The sequence below is a fragment of the Anas acuta genome, chromosome 2, assembly GCF_963932015.1.
Source record: "Anas acuta chromosome 2, bAnaAcu1.1, whole genome shotgun sequence".
Classification (NCBI taxonomy): Eukaryota; Metazoa; Chordata; class Aves; order Anseriformes; family Anatidae; genus Anas; species Anas acuta.
This window is the reverse complement of record NC_088980.1, coordinates 47,090,887-47,112,010: the sequence shown is the minus strand read 5'-3', so window position 1 is coordinate 47,112,010 and position 21,124 is coordinate 47,090,887. Positions and strand designations below refer to the sequence as shown.

Here is a 21,124-nt window from a genome sequence, read left to right as displayed (position 1 = left end):
AAATTGCTGAGGTTGGAAGGGGCCTCTGAAGATCATCTAGTCCACCCACTGCTCTGCTGCAGAACTTGGCTGCCCTGGAGCTGATGTTCTGCACATCCTTCTTGAAGTGGTTATGCAGTAAATAGGGGAAACATATTGAGAGTGGCATTTTTTTGCAGTATGTGGTTTTTGGTTCAATAGTAGAATAAGAAAATTTCTCTGCTGGATGCTATCATCCCTTGCTTCCATTCATGTTTCCCACTTTTCCTTTGTGTTGGCTGTAGAACTCATTTGATCCTCAATTATGCCATTCACTGCAGCAAGTCTACGGAAAACTAAGTAACCCTCTGCTGCACATTAGCATGCTGAAACATCTCACCAAAGACTGAGTGAAGGCTGAAGCTGACGCAAGTGTGGAGTTGGGAAATCATAGCTTGAAATGGCAAAACGGCAGCAGTCAACAGTTCAGGCAGACATAGGATGCTGCAGAAGTGTAAAAACATTGCTGTGCTAGCAGTCAGAAGACCTGCGCTTGTGTGACTTGGGATAAGGCACATGGAGCAGATCACAGAATTCAAACTTAAGTCATTCCAGTGGCCCTAGTATACACACATAAACCATGGAGAGAAGTTTCTGCAGTCTGGACTAGGAGCTGCAATTCTTTCTTTCCCCCTAGAGACTTCCTAGCTTTTTATCTGTGAATTGCAATAGAGTAACTCATATTGCATTTTGAACATTGCATGCTGGAGAAAATGAGACTGCATCCACCTGGATTTCTCAGTATGTCTTTTCCAATATGTTCTAATAAGTCATTAATATCTGGATTCAGTAAAAAAAATGTTGAAATCAGCCAACACTGTTGCAAGGGGCAACACAGATGTTTAACTTACCTTTTCTCCCTTCTGTCCTGGTGGGCCAACCACTCCATCAAGCCCAGGAAGACCCTGTGGATGATAGTAAATCTAAAGCAGGTGGTGTTTGATAGTCCTCTTCCTAGCACATACAGGCAAGTATTTTGGACCTACTTCATGAAACAAAAGTGTGAAATACTATGTGGCACCAAGTACCAGCTAACACCACTAAGTTCTAGCATTTGTATTTCTTGTCGACTGAGAATTTGGTTTGGTATAAAAAAAAATCTTTAAATACATATTAATAGAAAACTATATCAAATCATTGCATAGTGAAATAAAAAATAATTTTAAACAATACAATATAGATACAACATTTTCATGTAAAATAATGGTGTTATGCAAGCAGGTTTTGACAATGCTACTACAAATGTGTTGGGACTGAACTCCACACAAGTCAGCCATCTATCCAGTAATAGTCTGATTAGTGCTCAGACCACACATGGGCTCGTCAACTCCTTTCTCTACCGTTGAGAGTTCTGGCATACTGTAGAAGGTTTTGATGAAGACTAGCTGACTGGGGCAATATTTCTTCTTTGCAATCAAAGCAGAAAATATCCTGGAAGGGCTGACAGGCTGTGTGGTAGGATGAGCAAAGCCTGAACAGAACATTCTAGGAATGTGACCACTGTGCAGCATACTGGAGAGCTGTCACTTAGCCCATCCTCTGGAGCCTTTTCTGTTAAACCATGGGGTTTTCAGGCATGAATTCTTTAATTAAGTGTAAGAAAGAAAGAAAAATATTTTCCTGACATCATAGTCCTTAGTTTCTTATTGGCAGGATTCCTAACTGGTGGAACAGGTGTACTGTCACTACAACCTTTTGTCCTGCTCCCTACATCCTCTAGACCTGAGGCTCCTTCCCTTCCCAGGCCTTGGGGTTTTATTCCAAGAGAACAAGGCTATAGGAAGACGGTGGTGGAACTATGATTGCAGACAGCTGGGCTTTATATACTCCTTATCCTTATACTTATCCTTTTATACTGTCAGGATATCTAAACCCAGCTCAGCAATCTAAACCCATGCCCTAATGCTTAGACATGTTAAGTGAGACAGGATCACTAGAGCTTCAGGCATGCTTAAAGCTAATCCTTACAGGTTATGTCAAGAGTACATTACATTAGCCTGTGCAGGTTGTCACTGTCATCACAGCAGCTTCATGTTCCGTGCAGGCTAGCCTTGTTATTGAAGGTTTTTAGGCTGGCAGTCTCTGAGCTCCATGCTGCTGCTCAAGCACTGTTGACTACTTTGAAGATTACCCAGAATCTACAAGAACTGTCCAGTGCTAATGTAACTGAGGGACAGTTGACTGGGACCACCCTTGATAGCCAGGACTGTTGATAAATGATGGTAAGCGGCCTGGCCAGCTCCTCCGCCAGTTCTCTCAGTATCCTCAGGTGGATCCCATCTGGCCCCATCGACTTGCGTACATCCAAGTGCCGTAGCAGGTCACCAACCATTTCCTCATGGATAGTGAGGGCCACATTCCCCATGTTTACTAATTTTATTGCTGAGTGAAGCCCCCTCAGTCCATTAGTAGAGTTGCACAGACATACGCAAGGCTGCAACACACTGCACGTAGACAAAAGACTAACTATAAAAAATACAGGGTAATGTTTCATTTCACAACATATAACAAAATATCTATGATAGGAAATAAGACAGTTTACTTTCTAAGTAACTATAGTAACAAAACAAATGTAAGCACTAGTTACTTTGAAGTCCCACTGTTGCACTCCATTTTTTTCCCTAGCAGGAAAAAATAAATAAATAGATTTGTCCTGAAAATGCTTGTATATTTGGAGAATGTGTTGGCACCTCAGTTGTTTGCCTTGTGCTTTCTGATGATTCCTTCTATCAGGCCCTTGTATAGCCATTAACACATGTGCAAGGCAGATACTCCTGAGCTGATTTCATGGGGCTAAAAACACATCTTCTAGAAGTATAACTGATGACAGTGTGTGAGGCTATGGAGTTTCAGGCCTTTACACATGAATAACTATTACCATTCCTAAAGCACATGCATTCTTTCAACAGACGATACTCACAGGGGGACCATGTTTTGCTGAAGGTCCAGGAGATCCTGGGTCTTTTCTCTGCACATCTCCTATTCCTGGCCTTCCTGGAGGTCCTGTGGGCCCATCTTCTCCATTCTGACCTTTCTGTCCCCGAGTAAGTAAAAAATTAAATATACTAAATATCTTGCATTATCCTGTGGTTTAACTGAGAAAATAATAAACACCATCATCTATTGGCTGTCTCAGGAGAAAATCAGAAAGCAACAGCATCTACTGACTGCTTGAAGTGGTGCCGTCCTGCACTCTCTTGTCTTTATGGTATGAAAAAGTCCTGATTTTCACCCCAAATGGAGCTTCCCTCTCTGAAAATTTCTCATGCTGCACATATTCTTCTCTTTCTATTATCGTAAATAGGTTGAAGCTTCCCTGGAACACTGAGCTGACTTCTAACTCCATGTTGTTATGTCAGGCTGACTCCTAAACCTGTGATCCTCCAAACCCCATGATGTGAATCAACTTTGAAGTGAGACTTTGGCCATTATTTTATTGGTCCTCCTTCTGTGTCTATTTCTGGGGTTGTTCCAATGAATTGGACCATTTTTGAGGTCAGTTGGATCACTGTTCTGGGATTAGTTTAATATATTTGGTACTGGTAGTGGTCTTATGAATATATATATTTTACATGTATATTTGCTGCCATAGTACTGGTGAGTGTCATCTCTCATAAGCTTATTTGCTGCTTAGTATTGACAATTTTTTGAATCTATAATACTAATATATATATATATATATTATTTTTTTTTTACTGCCTCTAATTGCATATCTACTACCTCTAGCTGCTCTTAGTGTTTATTATTGCTATACCTTTAAAATCTGCTATATATTTGCTTCCTGGTAATAACTTCATTATTATTATTATTATTATTATTATTATTATTATTATTATTATTATTATTATTATTATTATTTTCAATCAAGAATCTCAAGTCCATCTCAATGTGAGAAATCCTTATAGATCCAAACTTCTGTATAGTGAGAGTGCTTTTCAGTCTGTTGTCATGAGAGGACATTCAAGAACATGAGAAGTAACTTCTGGTTTGCTATGCTGCTAAGATGTAATAGACAAAGAAAACAACTCAACAAAGCACTTAAAGTTCATGTATGTTTACCTGACCTTGGGCCAAAAAAGATAAAGCAGATAACAAATCCTTTGTACAGACCTTCTCTCCACTCTCTGTTGGCAAAACACTAAAACCAGAGGCATCTTCTTCTCCTAAGATTTTCTGTGTAACAATGGTAGACTGACTGTTGCCTTGTCCAGTTTCCATGACAGCAGAATCTAAATAAAATAATCACTTAATAGTGAGAAACAGACCAAAATTACACTGATTCAGAGATTATCTATCATAGCACATTGCAATTAGTTTGAACAAAGAAATTATTAGATTATGACCAAAATACAGAGAAGTATTCCAAGAATTAATATGTTACTTTATAACTCTGAAATATTTAAAATGAAACAAAAAAAAAAAAAGGAAAAAAAAAGAAAAGAGAGAAGAGAGAATAAAATTATAAAATGAAAGTTTATTTAAGGACAAAGACTGTATTGCATTTTCTTTGCCTCATACTCATGTCTAATGATTGCCTATTTTTCACATATGTAATGTAAAAAAAAGGAGGGGTAAGTACAACAGGGACTATCTGGAGTATATGTAAAATTTAAAAAGGTACAATTTCTTTGACTTTATTTAGATAAATAGCTTCTTGTTCTCTGGGCATGCACCAAAATTACCTTGCTAGTGGAGGATTAGATTTCTCAGTAGTTTATAAGCTGATGTTTTCATGATGTTGCTAATACTTACAGCCAAAATACCCCATTTATGCACTAAATATATTCACATTCTTTGCAGTGAAGATAAGTGGAATATAGTCATTTATTCAGTGGTGGTACTCAGTTTTAGATGAAAGGCTGTGCAGAAGGTCATTGAATTAAACAGTTATCTTAAATTTATTTCAAAAGACTCACTTGATTTTAGAGCCAGTGGCACTATTTGCAGATATATGTCTTAATAAATATCATGTTTCTCAATGACCTGAGCAAAATGGAGAGCATTTTTCTCCTTTCCTTCCCTTTGCCTAACACCTGTAATGCCTGTACATTACTGTAGTGTTGTAGAGTATCACAGCTGTAGCTCCACAGGTCAGGTTTTTTCTTTTTCTTTTTTTTTTTTTTTTATTTTGTTTATTTTATTTATTAATTTTTTATTTTTAAAATTTTTGTTCTTCTTCTTTTAAATTTTATAAATATTAATATTATTTATTTTAAAATATAAAACTTTCTGGAAAAAAAGTGACTGAAACTTTCACACTATGGATGGGTAAACCTACTCGGCATGTTTAACAATGACTGGTGGCTACGAAGGTGGTGAAGGGCCTAGAGGGGAAGATGTACGAGGAACGGCTGAGGGCACTGGGCCTGTTCAGCCTGGAGAAGAGGAGGCTGAGGGGAGACCTCATCGCAGTCTACAACTTCCTCGTAAGGGGGTGTCGAGAGGCAGGAGACCTTTTCTCCATTAACACCAGTGACAGGCCCGCGGGAACGGGGTTAAGCTGAGGCAGGGGAAATTTAGGCTTGACATCAGGAGGCGGTTCTTCACAGAGAGGGTGGTTGCACACTGGAACAGGCTCCCCAGGGAAGTGGTCACTGCACCGAGCCTGACTGAATTTAAGAAGAGATTGGACTGTGCACTTAGTCACATGGTCTGAACTTTTGGGTAGACCTGTGCGGTGTCAAGAGTTGGACTTGATGATCCTTAAGGGTCCCTTCCAACTCAGGATATTCTATGATTCTATGATTCTATGGTGTAAGCATCTATATGGAGTGAAGTGAGAGATGCATTGAGTGTTCTCTGTATTTGCTACCACTTACCTTTGCTGTTGTTAAGAAACTGTGGTCTAACAGACTGCAGTTTCAATGTTTGACATGCTGATCCTTTGAACACACAGGATCCCCCAAATCATATAATTTTCAACTCCTGGCAGCACCCAAAATATGTCTGTGGTTTTTCATACAAAAAAAAAACTACCAACTCTGACCTAGATAACAAAAATGACAACCCCCCATTACCTGCCTCCAAACAAGCAAACAAACAAAAAAAGAGATCATGCCTTGTTCTCTAATTTTAGCTGTTTCAGAGGTTTCTTCTGTTCTGTGATGTCCCGAGAAATTGCTTTCTTCCAAAAAAGACAATATGGTTGGTGGTGCTTCCACTGGCTCTGCCAGTGTATCTTCAAGCTAAAATACATAAAATCCCAACAAACTGTTTAGAAAAAAAAGGCTTAGTATATGTTTTAAAGCAGAAATCAATTAAAAAATTTCAAGGGTCTTCTTTTTATTAAGAAGTATTGAGAAGTATTGGCTTAGGGCTAATTTTGAGAGGAAAATAAGATCTTTTCCACTGGGGGCCAGATCTGATTCCCACTATAACTGACAAAAGTACTTTCTTTTGATTTCAGTTTTATTTACTCAATTTGAGAAAACAAGCAAACAAACAAACAAACAAACAAAAAACCACATGAATGTTTCTTCTTCTCTTATTTCTCTTATACCTAGATCTTGCTATTGACAATCTGTTTAGGAATATTGCAATTACTTTTTAGGGATGAATAAACCTTTTATTACAATTTTTCTGAACTACAGGAAACTTATAGTGTTAGCCTTGTAATGTATCACAGAGTTTTGTGTTTAAAAATCCCTTAAATCAGGCTGGGTCTTGGCTACTTTGAGAAATGAGGAACAACATTTTTCTTTAAATACAAAGTCCTTTTAGAGCTTAGGTGGGAAAAGAAATGTATGGCCACTGGAAGTGAGGTTATGTGACATGGGAGGACCACAGAGATTTTTTTTTTGCCATTGTAGGGAAGTGATTCATAGAGTTCGATTATAATTGAAGCTGGCCACTACTGTAGGGGACAATAAAAAGAGTTTCTTAAAATGTGTTAAGAGCAAAAGGAAGACCAGCAACAACATTGATCTGTTTCTTGATGAAGGTGGTCCCTCACAAATAGGAATGTAGACAAAGCAGAGCCATTTAAATGCCTTCTTCACCTTTGCCTTTAACATTAATGATGGGCTGTGGGATCTCTGGCACCCTGAACTGGAGGACCGTGACAACAGGAATGGTAAGCTCCCAGCCAACGCTGAACTTCTGTGAGATTTGCTGCTTCAGCTGGATGCACATAAGTCTATGGGGTCTGGCAGGATTCACCCAAGGCTACTCAAAGAGCTGACTGATGTCATTGTGAGACCTCTCTCTATTATTTTTCAATAGTCTTGAGAGTCTAGAGAGATTCCAGTTGACTGGAAGCTAGCAAATGTCCTTGCTTTCAAGAAGGGCAAGAAAGAAAACCCTGGTAATTACAGATCTGTCAGTCTCACTTCAGGGTATAGTAAAATCATGGAGAAGATTGTTCTGGGAGTTACTGAAAAACACAATCCAGTGGAAAATCTTGTTTAACAAACTTAATTCCTTAATTAAAACCTTTTATGACAAGGTTACCCATCTAGTTGACAAAGTGAAGTCAGTTGATGTAATCTTTTTGGATTTCAGAAAAGCTTTTGGTATTGCTTATCATGCTAGAATCTAGGATCCTGGTGGGCAGTTGGAAGCACAGCCAGCAATGTGTCCTTCTGGCAAAGAAGGCCAGCAGCATCCTGGGCTGCAGTAGGATCAGTGATGTCAGCAGGTCAAGGGAGGTGATTCTTCTCTATTCAGCACTGGTAACACCCCATCCTGAAAACTGTGTGTGGATCTTGTATCCCAAGTATATGGACAGATTAGATCAAGTCCAGGAAAGGGCCATGAAGATCATTAGGGAACTAGAGCATTTGACTTATGAAGGGAAGATAAGAGAGTGAGAACCGTTTAGCCTCAAGAAGAGAAGGCTCAGAGTGGTCATATCAATACATATAAAATCCTGATAGAAGGGAGTAGAGACAGACCCTTATCAGTCAGTAGCCAGTGGAAGGGCAAGAGGCAACGGAAACAAACTGAAATGCAAGAAATTCCATTTCTACATCAGAACATTTTTTTTCTACTGGTACCAATCAACTTGCTGTCATTGACTATTTTAAGAAGAGATTTGGACAGAATAATCTTCATAGGTCTCTTTCAGCCTTAGCTGTTCTGTGAGTGTCTGAGAAGCATAAGACAGGTGAAAAAGTTTGAGTTATTTGCAAAATGCATAAAAAATAATCTTTTTTTTCAAACGTATCAGAAGCAGGAAGCCAGGTCAACACACGATTAAGTTGTAAAACAAGTTCTCAGAGAAGTTTAAACTAAAGCAGAGAAAAATAAATGAAATTTTAAAAAGTAGTAATAGAATCTAGGACTTGCTATCTGAAAAAATAATATTAAACCAGAAATGTAGGGTGTGTAAATCAAATAAATTTACCCTTATGGGAAGATGAGAAGGTGAAAGGGTTTCTTGTGTCTCAGGAATGTTTTCATGTTCTTGAATGCTGCCATTGCCACTCATGTCCCCCGAGGCCTGTGCAAAACCCAATCATAATAACATGTTCATAAAAGTAAGAGGAAAAAAGTATGTTCTCCAAGGAATCAGCTACTTCAAAGTAGAAAAGACTGATCATTATTTTTCCAAATTGGTGAAGCCTCATTCTCATTATGATGTTAGCTTATTTTGCAATACTTAGGGTATTTCATGAATATGACCCTTTAGAAAATTGTAAAACAGTTCATTTTCTTAAGCATGTTATAGAAAGAAGAGAAAAACAAAATAAGAGATTCTTACACAAAGAGCTTTTAAAATGGCAGTATGTTGCCATGAAGAAATACTGTATTTAGTTTCATAAAAAATAAATAAATAAATAAATAAATAGTTTTAATTTTAAATTTATTTTATAATATTATTTAAAATTTAATAATATTATAAATTTACTTTTTTTTATATATATATAAAAAAAAAAGCTTGTGGCAACCGACCTTGAAATCTGTTATATGAGCACTGAGGATAGATGAAGTGTTTGTAAGAATACTCACATAAGGATCATCATCTTCACAATGGTCTTCAGTAGCTCTTGGGTCAGATCTGATAGTCAGATGTTGAATTGAACCCTACATGAAAGAATAAAAACAGTACAAGGAAGTAATATTTAATGTAGGAAGGTGAATAATAACAATAATAATAATAATAATAAAAACAACAATAATAACAATAACAATAATAATAACAGAAAAAAAACTTTGATATGATTTGATTGCGAAATTATCTAAGGCCTGAAATATTATGATAACAAATTCATTTTTAAAATGTGAATAAATTTTAATGTTTTGATGTTCTGTTTTTCCATTATTTGGTTTATGTTTGTTTTGTACTTCTATTTAGAAGCACCAGTCATAGAATTTCCTTTTCTTTCCATAAAATCTGATTATAGTTATGTCCTTTTGTGTCTGGTAAACAGAGCCTTGGACACATGAATTCTTGAGAGTCAGAGCAAAACAGCAAATTGCATAGAGTCATTTGCTTAATTTGTGTGAATTTTTCTATTTGGGACAAAGAGTTCTTGCTTGAGGGTTTATCAAAAATTTATTTGTTCTGCCCCTAACTCATTGTGACATATGATGCATGAAGTATAAAAACAAAAGAGCGTACATGTGACCTACAGAACACATCACAAATTATAGTACTGAAGCAATCAGCTGAATGGCTGAAATTTATGTATACAGAGTATACAGAACAGTCTGTTTCAGTGGAAGATGCCTTAAAGCGTAATCTGCTATGCACTCCTTTCTCCATATTTACAGAATTATTGGTGGGAATCTTGGAAACTAATCATCACACATATATTTTCCAGGTGGGCTACCAAAGTCATCTGATTTTCTTGAATGTTTCTCGTTCCTACTTGCTAATCAGGCAGCCTCAATAGCCCAGTCAATCCAACAGTCTACAGAAAGGTAACACCAGCAGGCAGATTTCCTGCATATCCTTTTCTGCCACTTATTCGCTGCTGTTCAATACATCCCTGTAATTTCTAAATGCTTAGTCTAGTCAGATAAATGATACAAGCATATTATCCTTGCTGTTTACCTGTTGGAGCTCACAATCTGCCAATACAGTTGAACTTTGGAAAGAACTTCCTGTTTTTCTGAAGCAAAGGATCTATTCAGTTTTGTGCTGCTACTCTGCTAATTTATGGGAAGAGATATTACTCTTACAAACTACTGTACAAGTTTTGAAGTACTGGAGAAGTACAAGATAGGAAAGGTGTGACGTTTCCATTTTAGTTTGGTAATGAGTTAATCTCTTGCATACTGGTCTTGTGGTAGTGTGTTGGGTCCTTTCCATTTTTCTAGAGCACCTGATAAGCTTCAAGTAATATATAAATTGTAGAAACAGCTTTATTTTCCAGCTATACTTTGATAAGATCACTCTCTTCTTGATGTTTAGTGTGGAATGAACATACCAAGATAAAAAGAATTTAAAATGCAGAAATGTACTAAGGTATTATTCTCATAAATTAAACAAATGGATACTCTGAAATCTGACTTCCAGAAAAAAAGGCCATATAAATGTAAATTATACATTTACTGTGAAATTCCTGGTACAAAAACTTAGCATTGAGCTCAATATCTGGATCATTTATAAATTTCTGACATTCTATGAGCATTTTAAGTCAGAGTTTATATATCTGCATTAGCTGGGTATAGAAAAAATAAGCTCTATACATTGTAACCATGATATAACCATTGTAAATAGAACCTCTTGGTTGAAGTGTACATGTACACAATACTGAGATGTGTATCACATTGTACTCACTGTGAATTTATCCAGTCCCGTGGCTCCTGCATTACCAACAAATATCCCAGAGTCAGAATCAAATACCAAGGCTTCAGCTGACCTCTGAAATGGAACTCTCTGATATTCTTCACAGTCCATGAACAAAGCAATATAATTTCCCTGAACAGTCACTGTAAACCTATTCCACTTGTTAGTCATCACTGGCACTTTAAATGAAGCAGCCTCTTGGGAGATACGGGAACCAGGCTCTGTGTAGTACATAATTATTCGTTGGGTGCTGTCATCGACTGGTGAAATTCTCATTCCCAAGTAAATTGTTTTCTGGAAGGCATCTGTTATTGCAAATAGCACTCCTCCACGATCGCTGTTTGGTTTCACTGTAACTACGATAGCAAAGTCTCTATAGAAAGACAGTGGTATTATAGCACTTGTCAATCGACCAATGTTGGCATCTATACCAAAGCTGTATGCCGGAAACCCTCCGTAGCCGGTGACAAAGTAGACAGAAGGAGGGAGTGGAACTCCTATTAACTCTGTGAGATCAAGACTTCCTTTTGAGCCTCGTTCTATAAAGCATGAGAGAAACAAACAAACAAACGTTATTATTCTTGAAGTGCACAGCCCATTTAATTCAAAACATTTAATAAAAACCTTAAAACCTGAAATGCTGTTTTAAAATACCAATAACATACTGCTACTACTTTAGGCCCCAGTTCAGCTAGTTCTGAAACACACTTAGCCTTAGTTATGTGTATGCACCTTTGTCCTTTGACTATTAGAGGTTACTCATATGCAAAATGCTCATGTGCTTCTGACAAAAAACTACTTCCTACAAAAGACATATCACTTTTGCTGGCTATAAACTGGAAAGAAAACTTCTGCAAGTGCTTGCTTCCGTGAAGAATAAACAACCTCCGTTTTTGCAAATTAGCTGAGATGTTATCCTCTCAATCAAAAAAGCAAGAATTTTCTATAAACAACACAATACAGTTACACAAAACCAGGCTAAAAGTTGCAGTGAGTTTACGTCAGTCCTTGCAATTAGCTCTGCTTGTAAAACAGACCTCAGTTTTTATGTCCTTTTTCTCAAATTTATTTCCTTAGTTTCACTGTGTATATAAGAAAAGTCAAAACCCATCATCAGTCAAAATTCAGTTTTGAAACGAATTTCTGCTCCAGCAAGCACACAGAAGTAAATGTGTAAAAATAAATAAATAAAAAATTAAAAAGAGTAAAAAATCTCTGTCAACATGCCCAGAAAGAAAATTCCTGGCAATGTAGTAGTAATGACAAGAGCGAATTACCTACACACAATTCTAACTAAAACCTTGCAAAGGTATCCTTCCTTCCTTCCTTCCTTCCTTCCTTCCTTCCTTCCTTCCTTCCTTCCTTCCTTCCTTCCTTCCTTCCTTCCTTCCTTCCTTCCTTCCTTCCTTCCTTCCTTCCTTCCTTCCTTCCTTCCTTCCTTCCTTCCTTCCTTCCTTCCTTCCTTCCTTCCTTCCTTCCTTCCTTCCTTCCTTCCTTTTTCTTTCTTGTCTTGCCTTACCTTGCCTTGCCTTGCCTTGCCTTGCCTCACCTTTAATACCAACTTAAAGGTTGCTATTAAAAGCTGTTTGGACTAGAGTCTAGATCTATACTAAGACTAGTAATTGTAAACCTGAAACATTCTGACACCTGGAGAAGAATATTTGTATTTCTTTTTGTATAATAGAGCTTGTATAAAACATGGTCCCTGTTTCCAACTAATGCTAATACACTGCATTTTCACAGAACCCAACTTCTAAGGTGGTTAAAGTATATTAGCATACAGGGTTTAGGAAACCTACAACAGAGTCAATGACAACAGGATTACAGATAAGGAGGCTGTTTTTCTGTGTCCTTTCACCCTCAATTTCAGTATATCAGAAGCAGAGTTCAAAAAGCAGGGCTGTTAGGCCTTACACAGACAGAATTCTATCTTATCCCTGGTTTAAAACATACAATTCCAAAGGCTCACATTCGGAAAAAAAAAAAAAAAAAAAAAAAAAAAGAGGGAGAAAAGTCCAGGTTTGAGTAACTTGACAATTTCTTTAGAAACATAGAAATTCAGCACCGAAACTGGTTTTCTACTGTCTCTGCACTCAGAACAATGCAAAGTTGCCATTTTATCCAGCCTTTTTCAAATATAGGATGTGTGTATGAGAGAGAAAATATGAGCTGGCATTCTGGGACATCCACCATCTTAAAGGTAACTGGACAAAACTAAACTGTAAAAGGATTACAGAATGTGCATTGAATATTGCAGCTGTCCAAAAGTATGCATCTGTGGCAAGCTTGGTCACTGATTTTATGGAATGAAAATTGTGTGTGATCTAAATATGTAAATTACATAAACTGATATGCTGTTACCATTGCCAGCTTGAGGTACACTCTTTAATTATTGCAAAGGAGCAGAAATTTTATATTTCACCACTAGGCAGCGATACAGCACTTCATAAATCAGATTAGAGCTTTAGTTTAGGAAAGGAGAGCTTTACTTATGAATAACCAATGCCAGTGTCTGCTGTATGTACTTTTTCACAACATCAAAGCTAGTTTATACTTAATTTCCATTATGTTCAAAATGGATGTGAATTATTACCCTGTTGTTTTTGTTTCGCAGTAACCTTGGAAATCAGACAAAATATAATTAACTAAGTCTGCTGTGTATTTTCATGGCTAAAAATGACATTGCTTTTCTCATTTTCTCTTTCTATTTTTATCTCCTGAATTTTAAGGGAGCAAATCATTGCAAGGCCATAACCAATGCCTTCATTACCAAAATGTAATATTTTTCTAAGATAATGAGGACAATTCTCTTTTAAGGTATAGGGAGAGACATCTGACGCTTTTGTAGACTTAGTTGTATGTGTCAGCAGAGACTCTCTGCACAAATGAGGAAAAACAGACACCTATTTAAAGATACTGAACGTAGTCTGGCACACTGGCCTGGATCTAAATTCTCAACCCATATAAAGGGATTTAATGGGAAGCCAGGACAGAGAACACTTACTTAGAATCTCCTATTGTTCCTGCTCTTCTTTGCTAGCTCCCTATTGCACTACAAAATTCTGTCCTTGGATCCATGGTGTGAGCAGGACCATATGAGCACTGTATGAAAATTATAAAACTTCACTCAGAAATGGTACTTCCATTCTCATGCCTACCACACTACACCTCTCAGCTCAGTCAAAGCCAACACTCAAGGGCAAATATTACCCCAAATGTATGGAAAAACTGCCTGCAGGCAGTCTCTGAATGGGAGGTAAGAGAAACAAATAGCTGACATATTTGTATTTTCTACATTGTGATACAATCTCTGTGTGATGGAGGCTGATACATGCATAGTAAATCATCTCAGGTTTAGGTGAAACTTTTCTGCAATCTTCCAGTAATCTGAGAATGGAAAATCTGCTTAATCCCAGGTCAGGGTAGATCAGAACATCATAACAGAAAAATAAAAATATTGCACAACATTTTGTTATTATTGTTATTGTTATTTAAATCAAGGGCTATGGACCCAGTCACGTAATGAAAACAGTATTTTTTTATGCATCATCAACAGTTAGATTTTACTTTGAGACCTGGTGGACTGTATTCCTCTCTCAGATGACTAAACTATCCATTCCTTCATGTTAAGCAACAGAAAGCAATGCTTTGTTACTAAAGCCTTTTCAAATCCTAAGTAGGGAGCTTTATTTTATTATTTCCTGTAATCTAGGAGCATCTCTTCCATAAATGTTCTTCAGTTATGTGCCTGGTATTTATTACTGATTTTTATTCTTCTATGTAGTCATCCTCTCATCATTTATTCTTTGTACTTCTCATATATTCTTTACACCATGGGATTAAGTACTTAATATATTAGATATTAAAAAGGACTGGGAAAAAGTGGAAAAATAATTGTGAGGTAGAAGGTATGGGAACAGTAAAATCTAAAATTATGTTTTATTTTGGACATTAATATTTCTTACAGCTAAATCATTTCATAACTTAAGTACACTTAAAAATGTAGAGCAACAACAACAAAAATTCAGTCAGTGTAATCTTATTTCTTCCATCTTCCTTTTCCCAGGAATTTCATTTCCCAAGAGCTACCTTACACTACATTTATTTCCTGGTGTAAATCACATATACTTTTATTATGGGTACACTTTCATATTTCTCCAGGGTATGCATTGAGTGGGTTAAACAAAGTATCTTAAAAATGTAATTTTTGTTATAAAAAATTCTGGGTTAAAATCCTGCCTGAAGTCCTAACTGAAAGAACATGTTTTAAACTGACTTGTTAGAAGAAATGATCCTGCAGCCTGCTGCTAGTGGTAGCCCTATGGCCACAGCTTTCACAGTCAGAAACTGTACACTCAAGTACAGTTTGCAGCAGTGCACTCTACTGCTGTGGCAAATTTAGTCAGGGAGCAGTAGGACCAAACCTACTAAAAGTTGTTTGAGATACACTTCTGTCAAAAAGCTTGCACCTCCTCATCCATTTGTATTTTTCTCTATTTATATATTGTATATTTCTCTATTATATCAGTTCTCTAAATGTTGACCAGCTTCACCTGTCATAGGTTTCACGTTGCTACTTAGAAGACCAAGAAGGCTGGAAAGGAAATAAATGGGCAGGTCAAGGGCCACTTTTCATGTCAGGACAGATTTCTTTCTGTAATGCTCCCTTAACAACAGATCACAATTACTGAAGGAAAAATATTTTTATCTTCCTTACAATGTCATCTAGTTTTGTTAATTTAGTTAAAACTTCTCCTGACACTTTAGACTAAACTAAAGAGAAAAACATCTCTGTGCAGGAGTCTGTCAGCTCTGTAGGAGGGGAATCTTCTATAACCTGCTGGGTGTGGAAAACAATCTGACCTCTTTTATTTTCACTCCAGTGGAAGGAAAAATTCAGTAGCCACCTAAATAAGAAACTGCTGTGAGCAGTAGTGTTGCTGAAGCCACGTTTTGACTAGCTTTTTGTCTTGTCATTGGATTCTGTTGTGAAAAGGTAAGCACTCACTGAAGCTTTTTCAGGGCTTTAAGCATCTTATGCAAATTTACTGCTTCTCCAAACAGTCCCTCTCAGTGCGGACATGAATAGGGTTTTGCACACTTACTCTGTTTCTGTTCCTTAAGACTTTGAGCTAAATGGCCATCAGGCCTCAGTATCATTGTCAGTTTTTGATGTATACAAGCTCAGACTCAAAGAAGTCTCAGAAATCATTGCACAGACACATGCTACAATTACATATGCTTCATTTCCTTGTGAAAACAGTTCGAACTCAATGCATCACTGTAGTACATGCCTACAGCTCTTCTCTTGAATGCAAATACAGTCCGTTCTTTCTTAAATTTAGTGGATTAACTGGTTTTGCTACTTACAAACGACACTGCTGACCTTGCACATAATCCTATTCAATGGGATGTGGACTAAGTGACTCTGATTTTAGCTATGTGACTTCATAAACAAGTATAAGAAATATTTTACAAAACAGATACTGGGATGATTGTTATCTTCATTAATGAGAGCTCAAGAATTTTCTTTAGAAGAAAAAATGAAATAAAAAAGAAGTCTATTTGAACTTAGCATAAAACATATTAATGGGATGTTGGATACAGGTATTTCAGACTTTGCAGTCATAGAGAGGAGGAAAAATAGTGTAGTGCCTTTACATTCAGTTGGTTTCAGATTTTCACAGGCTCATACATTACATTATTAATGTCTGGGGGACTTTATTTGCAACCAGAAAAACTACAAGTTTAGAATAAATCTTCACGTGTAGACCTGTACCGGCCTCAATGCTAGCTCTGTCAGATAACTCTGAAGAGGCCAATACATTCATGGGAAGTTCTACAAACAGAGTTTATCATAATTTCTGATCTTCTCCCCACACTTTTCACTGAAAAAATACCATGGGACGCTAAAGCCTTCAGATTTTTTTCCTGTGGACTTTATCAAGGACAGCTTAAATGCTGCTTTGCCAGTGAAGTATTGTTTTGTGCTGATCCATACCAGTTCAGTTCCTTAAAACACAAAAAGTAGATATTTATGATGCTTTTTATCTGTGACTAATCAATATATAATCTGTTAAATACATACTTATTCCATTTTTGTTCATTTACTTAACACAAGAAGAAAAAAAAATATTATGCTGGGAACAGGAAAAAAGCCCTATAACTAAATGGCTAATGTGTGCCTTGTGATCCAAAAAGGTTCCATGCAGGAAAAGACCATATTATGAGATGTATTTTTCTATGCAGCTGAAGGACAGAAACCTTTCTTCGTAATATAGCTACATGCAGGCATGTATCCTTGCTTCTGGCTCCATGCATTCCTTATCTGCCCTCATCAAATGACCAAATATGCAGTCTCAAACAGCAGTTTGAGTGATCCAAAACATTTTTCTTTTCCCTTCCCTTCCCTTCCCTTCCCTTCCCTTCCCTTCCCTTCCCTTCCCTTCCCTTCCCTTCCCTTCCCTTCCCTTCCCTTCCCTTCCCTTCCCTTCCCTTCCCTTCCCTTCCCTTCCCTTCCCTTCCCTTCCCTTCCCTTCCCTTCCCTTCCCTTCCCTTCCCTTCCCTTCCCTTCCCTTCCCTTCCCTTCCCTTCCCTTCCCTTCCCTTCCCTTTTCTCTCTGATTCACAGCTACATCTCCTTTGCATTATTTCCAAGGAAATATGACAGGAACAGTCATAAATGCCATATTTATGATATATATATAATAATATCATTATTATGACATATATTTATAATATGAGACATATTATTTATTTATAAATGCCAATTATAAATGCCATACAAATCAAATACTTCATTACTGCAGTTCATTATTTTAATCAGACCATAGTACATAAATGAGATTTTATGGCTACCAAAGCTAGAGTTATAAATCTATGACATTTTTGATCACTGCCTGTTAACTAAATTGCTTAGAGAAGTTTATAAGGTAGTTAATAATTATGGTAATTGACTGAAAATGAAATAGTAGATGATACTTTTCCCAGCTTGCTAACATTTACTTTAACAGTTCTACTATTGTTGATTACTGAACTAATACTTTTGTCTCTGCAATGTATTGCCACTCTAGAGCAGATCTGCATGGCTTGTGCACAACATGGAATAATCATTAGGTCACATCTAGAAAAGCCAACTTGTCTCTTATATTTTATTCAAGATTTGAAGTTGTATGACCAAAACAAAATGAAAAAAAAAAAAAAAAAAAAAAACCAAAAACAAACAAACCACAAAACAACAACAACAAAAAAACAACACAAAGAATATGTTATGTTTTGTACATGTATGGCCAAAAATAACTTAATTTCTTCAAGAACACATATTGAATAGCAGAAATCTCATATTTGGTGAATGTTATATTTTTAGTTCACGCAAATATTGTTTGATCCAAGAGCTGAAAAAGACAGAAAGGTAAAAGTAGCATACAGTAGTTATTCTGAACTCTGTATGCTTGACATACAGTTGTGTTTCAGAGTTTTCTCAACGGCACGCCAAACCAAACTTGAAGGACATACTTGATTTGTCTCTGTTTCCAATATTTATAAATCCATATAATGTTATGCTTGCTTCCTTCTTCTAGAAAAATAGTTCACAAAACTTAACATTTTTGCCCTTCTGGATTGAATTTCATAAGTTACTTTCTCAAGGCTTTTGTCTTTGTGCCAACATGAAGAAAAAGTAACATCTTCAGAATTTATTGCATTTTTCTTAATTCTTATTTCAACTGAATATTTATGAAATAAAAAAGAAGTAAAACATAATAAAAAGAAAAATAAATAATTGGTTTGGCTTTGATTGCAGGCTTTACTCTTTTTTCTCTCTGAACCATCAGTCTTATTGTAAGACAATAGTGATTTCTGGTATTACCAGTTTCATTGGTGATAACCACAGGTGTGTGGTATGAAGGCCTAATAGCTACAGATGGGTCCCACCTCTCTCAAATGGGGAAACAGATCCTAGACCAGGAGCCAGCAGGGCTCATTGGGCTTTAAACTAGGTATGAAGTGGGAATGGGATGAAATGGGGCTCAATAGAGATAAACCTTGGGGAGTAATGCCAAGGACATGTTGTACATGTATATGGTACTTTGGGACATGGTTTAGTGGGTAATATTGATGGTATGGGGTTGGTTGGACCAGATGATCTTGGAGATCTTTTCCAACCTTAATGATTCTATGATTCTATGTTCAGGTTCATTCCCTGAAAGCCAAGTAAGACTTATGATGGCCCTCAGTGAACTACTCTGTACACAAAAGGCAGCAGTAACAAAGAATATTCAAGTAATAACAGCACTGTCTTGTGATAAGTTAAACCTGAAATAGTTCTGAAAATTGAGGATGAAAGATTGGTTTTAAATTGTTTTCTTGAGTCTCAAAATCTCTGTAGTTTTTTGAAAAACAAAGTAAGGTAACATTTTCAGATGCGGTGAATTATGGTAGTTCTGCTGCTTTTGGTACTGCTGTGATAATTTTATACATTATAGTAGCTATCCCCAATACCCAAACTGAGACTTTGCAAATGTAGTTTGCAAATACGGTTAATGATTAAGCCAAATTTGTTTTCATCAGTTATTTCATCGCTCTGTTGCTTAAATGCTAAGTATTTTTCATAAATATATAAATTACAATTCTACTAATCATTGTAGCTAAAAGTAGAAGGTATAGCCTTTGAAACAAATAACACGGACATAAAAAGTATCAATTCCCTTATACCCTCTCTAAGAATGTCACTTGTTCATAAAAATTAACTTCTTTGTGGGCCTGTTTAATTCCCAGTGGTCTACTTGGCAATTGCATTGCTTGATTTGGAACAACACTAAGGAACTAGTTGATACAGCCTGTGGTGTTCTGTGTAGGGTTTTTAATGTTATTTTAAAGTAAGGAAAATAATCACAAAATGAGTTTGGCTTATAGAATGTAACTGCAGAACTTCGGACTCAACAGGACAAGACATTTATCTTGGATCTGACAGTATGTCTCTTTCAATAACTGGAATTTTGTGGTTTTGTTACATGACCACATAAAACCTGAGTCACATAGATGTTAATGTATCTGGCTACGCCCTCATTTCTGGAAGGCGGACATCTACAGTGACCTGAAGTGAACTGGAGTATTCTGTTAAGTACAGAATAAAGACAGATTTTTAAAACACAGTGCATATATATCTAGAGTTGTGTCCAAGGCAAGTGGTCTGTGCCTTCTCAAAGGGAACCAGCAGAAAGATACACATTCTGACCTGCAGAAAAAACAAACAGCATTCACCAGAAAAATCAGCTGCCACTAATTTTATCCTCCCATGTTGCTTTATAACTTTTAGTAGTTAATAGTAGCTGCTACTAATTAGTAGAAGTAATAGGTACTTAGTAATATTGTTCAAGGCAGCTGTCAATAACAATCTTCTAATGAAGCAGTGTTATGTATATTATATATTTGCCCAGGAAATGTGACTGGAATAAGAAGAGTTTGGGTCATTTGAAGCCTGGTATATTTCTACGTATTAGATGCAATATTCTCAACCAAACTTCAAGGACCTGACACACAGGACCAAGAGACAGGATTACAACAGATGGTCAAGTCTACCTTTACAGTTCCTCCACCCTTTACCTCCATCCAGAAATGATTTTAACAGTACAACTGTACAACAGAGGAGTTGTAAAATCAACAATTTTAGATTAAAAGGGATCCAAATAGGCCACATATCAATATATATTAAAAATAATCTCATATATATTAAGTATCAATGAATAGGTTCTAAACTCTTTCTTTTTTCTATTTTTTCATATCCCTTCATTTCAAGATGTCTTTCACAGTGAAGAGAACCACTGATTGGCTTCCAACTTGGCCATTTTCTTTTCCACAAAATATGCCACTAAGGAGTCTGAGTCAAAAAAACAAGGACTGGATAATACATGCTGTGCTAACTGCTAGAGAGCTTAAGTAGTTAACTATGAGAGCAGGGTGATGCACCAAAAGCCTATAACCCTGTATTTTGTTCTCAACTAGTGCTGTTGAAATAAATATATATGTGTATACTTTGTTTTTTAATTGAACTTACCCAGTTGTGACTACAATATTATTTTTTTTTTCTGAGACTACACGATCCAAAATGCCCAGGTATGTAGAATTCATTCAAATTATGCAACCACCATGGAATCTCTGTAAACATTAATACAATATGTGATAATTTTCTTCCTTTCCTTTCTTCCCTCTCCCCTTCCCCCTTTTCCCTTTTCTTCCTGGACAAGAGCTGCTTCTATGCTTCTATGCTTCTATGCTTCTATGCTTCAATGCTTAGTCTAGTTTTGAAGCAGCTGAAGTGGTTGCTAATAGCAGAACTTCTACTATTTGATCCAGCTTTGTTTTTCTATATAAC

At 36.6% G+C, this 21,124-nt stretch overlaps 1 protein-coding gene and 1 long non-coding RNA gene across 4 annotated transcripts in view; one reads left to right on the top strand and one right to left on the bottom strand.

Annotated features, from left to right (window-relative positions):
* The window catches only part of COL15A1 (collagen type XV alpha 1 chain), a 109,785-nt gene that overhangs the window by 64,909 nt on the left and 23,752 nt on the right, over positions 1-21,124 (bottom strand). For 2 of the 3 annotated variants that reach the window (XM_068674657.1, XM_068674655.1), the window contains exons 3-9: positions 10,745-11,292; positions 8,968-9,042; positions 8,363-8,458; positions 6,077-6,203; positions 4,129-4,247; positions 2,930-3,052; positions 870-923 (exon numbers count right to left, since the gene is read on the bottom strand). In XM_068674657.1, coding sequence (XP_068530758.1) covers positions 870-923; positions 2,930-3,052; positions 4,129-4,247; positions 6,077-6,203; positions 8,363-8,458; positions 8,968-9,042; positions 10,745-11,292 — 1,142 coding nt within the window. The remainder of the gene's footprint in view (positions 1-869; positions 924-2,929; positions 3,053-4,128; positions 4,248-6,076; positions 6,204-8,362; positions 8,459-8,967; positions 9,043-10,744; positions 11,293-21,124) is intronic. The other variant, XM_068674656.1, reaches the window with a different exon arrangement.
* Positions 18,701-20,983, top strand: LOC137851708 (uncharacterized). The gene is made up of 3 exons (XR_011093379.1): positions 18,701-18,749; positions 20,190-20,320; positions 20,549-20,983. It is a non-coding gene; the product is annotated as an uncharacterized lncRNA (long non-coding RNA).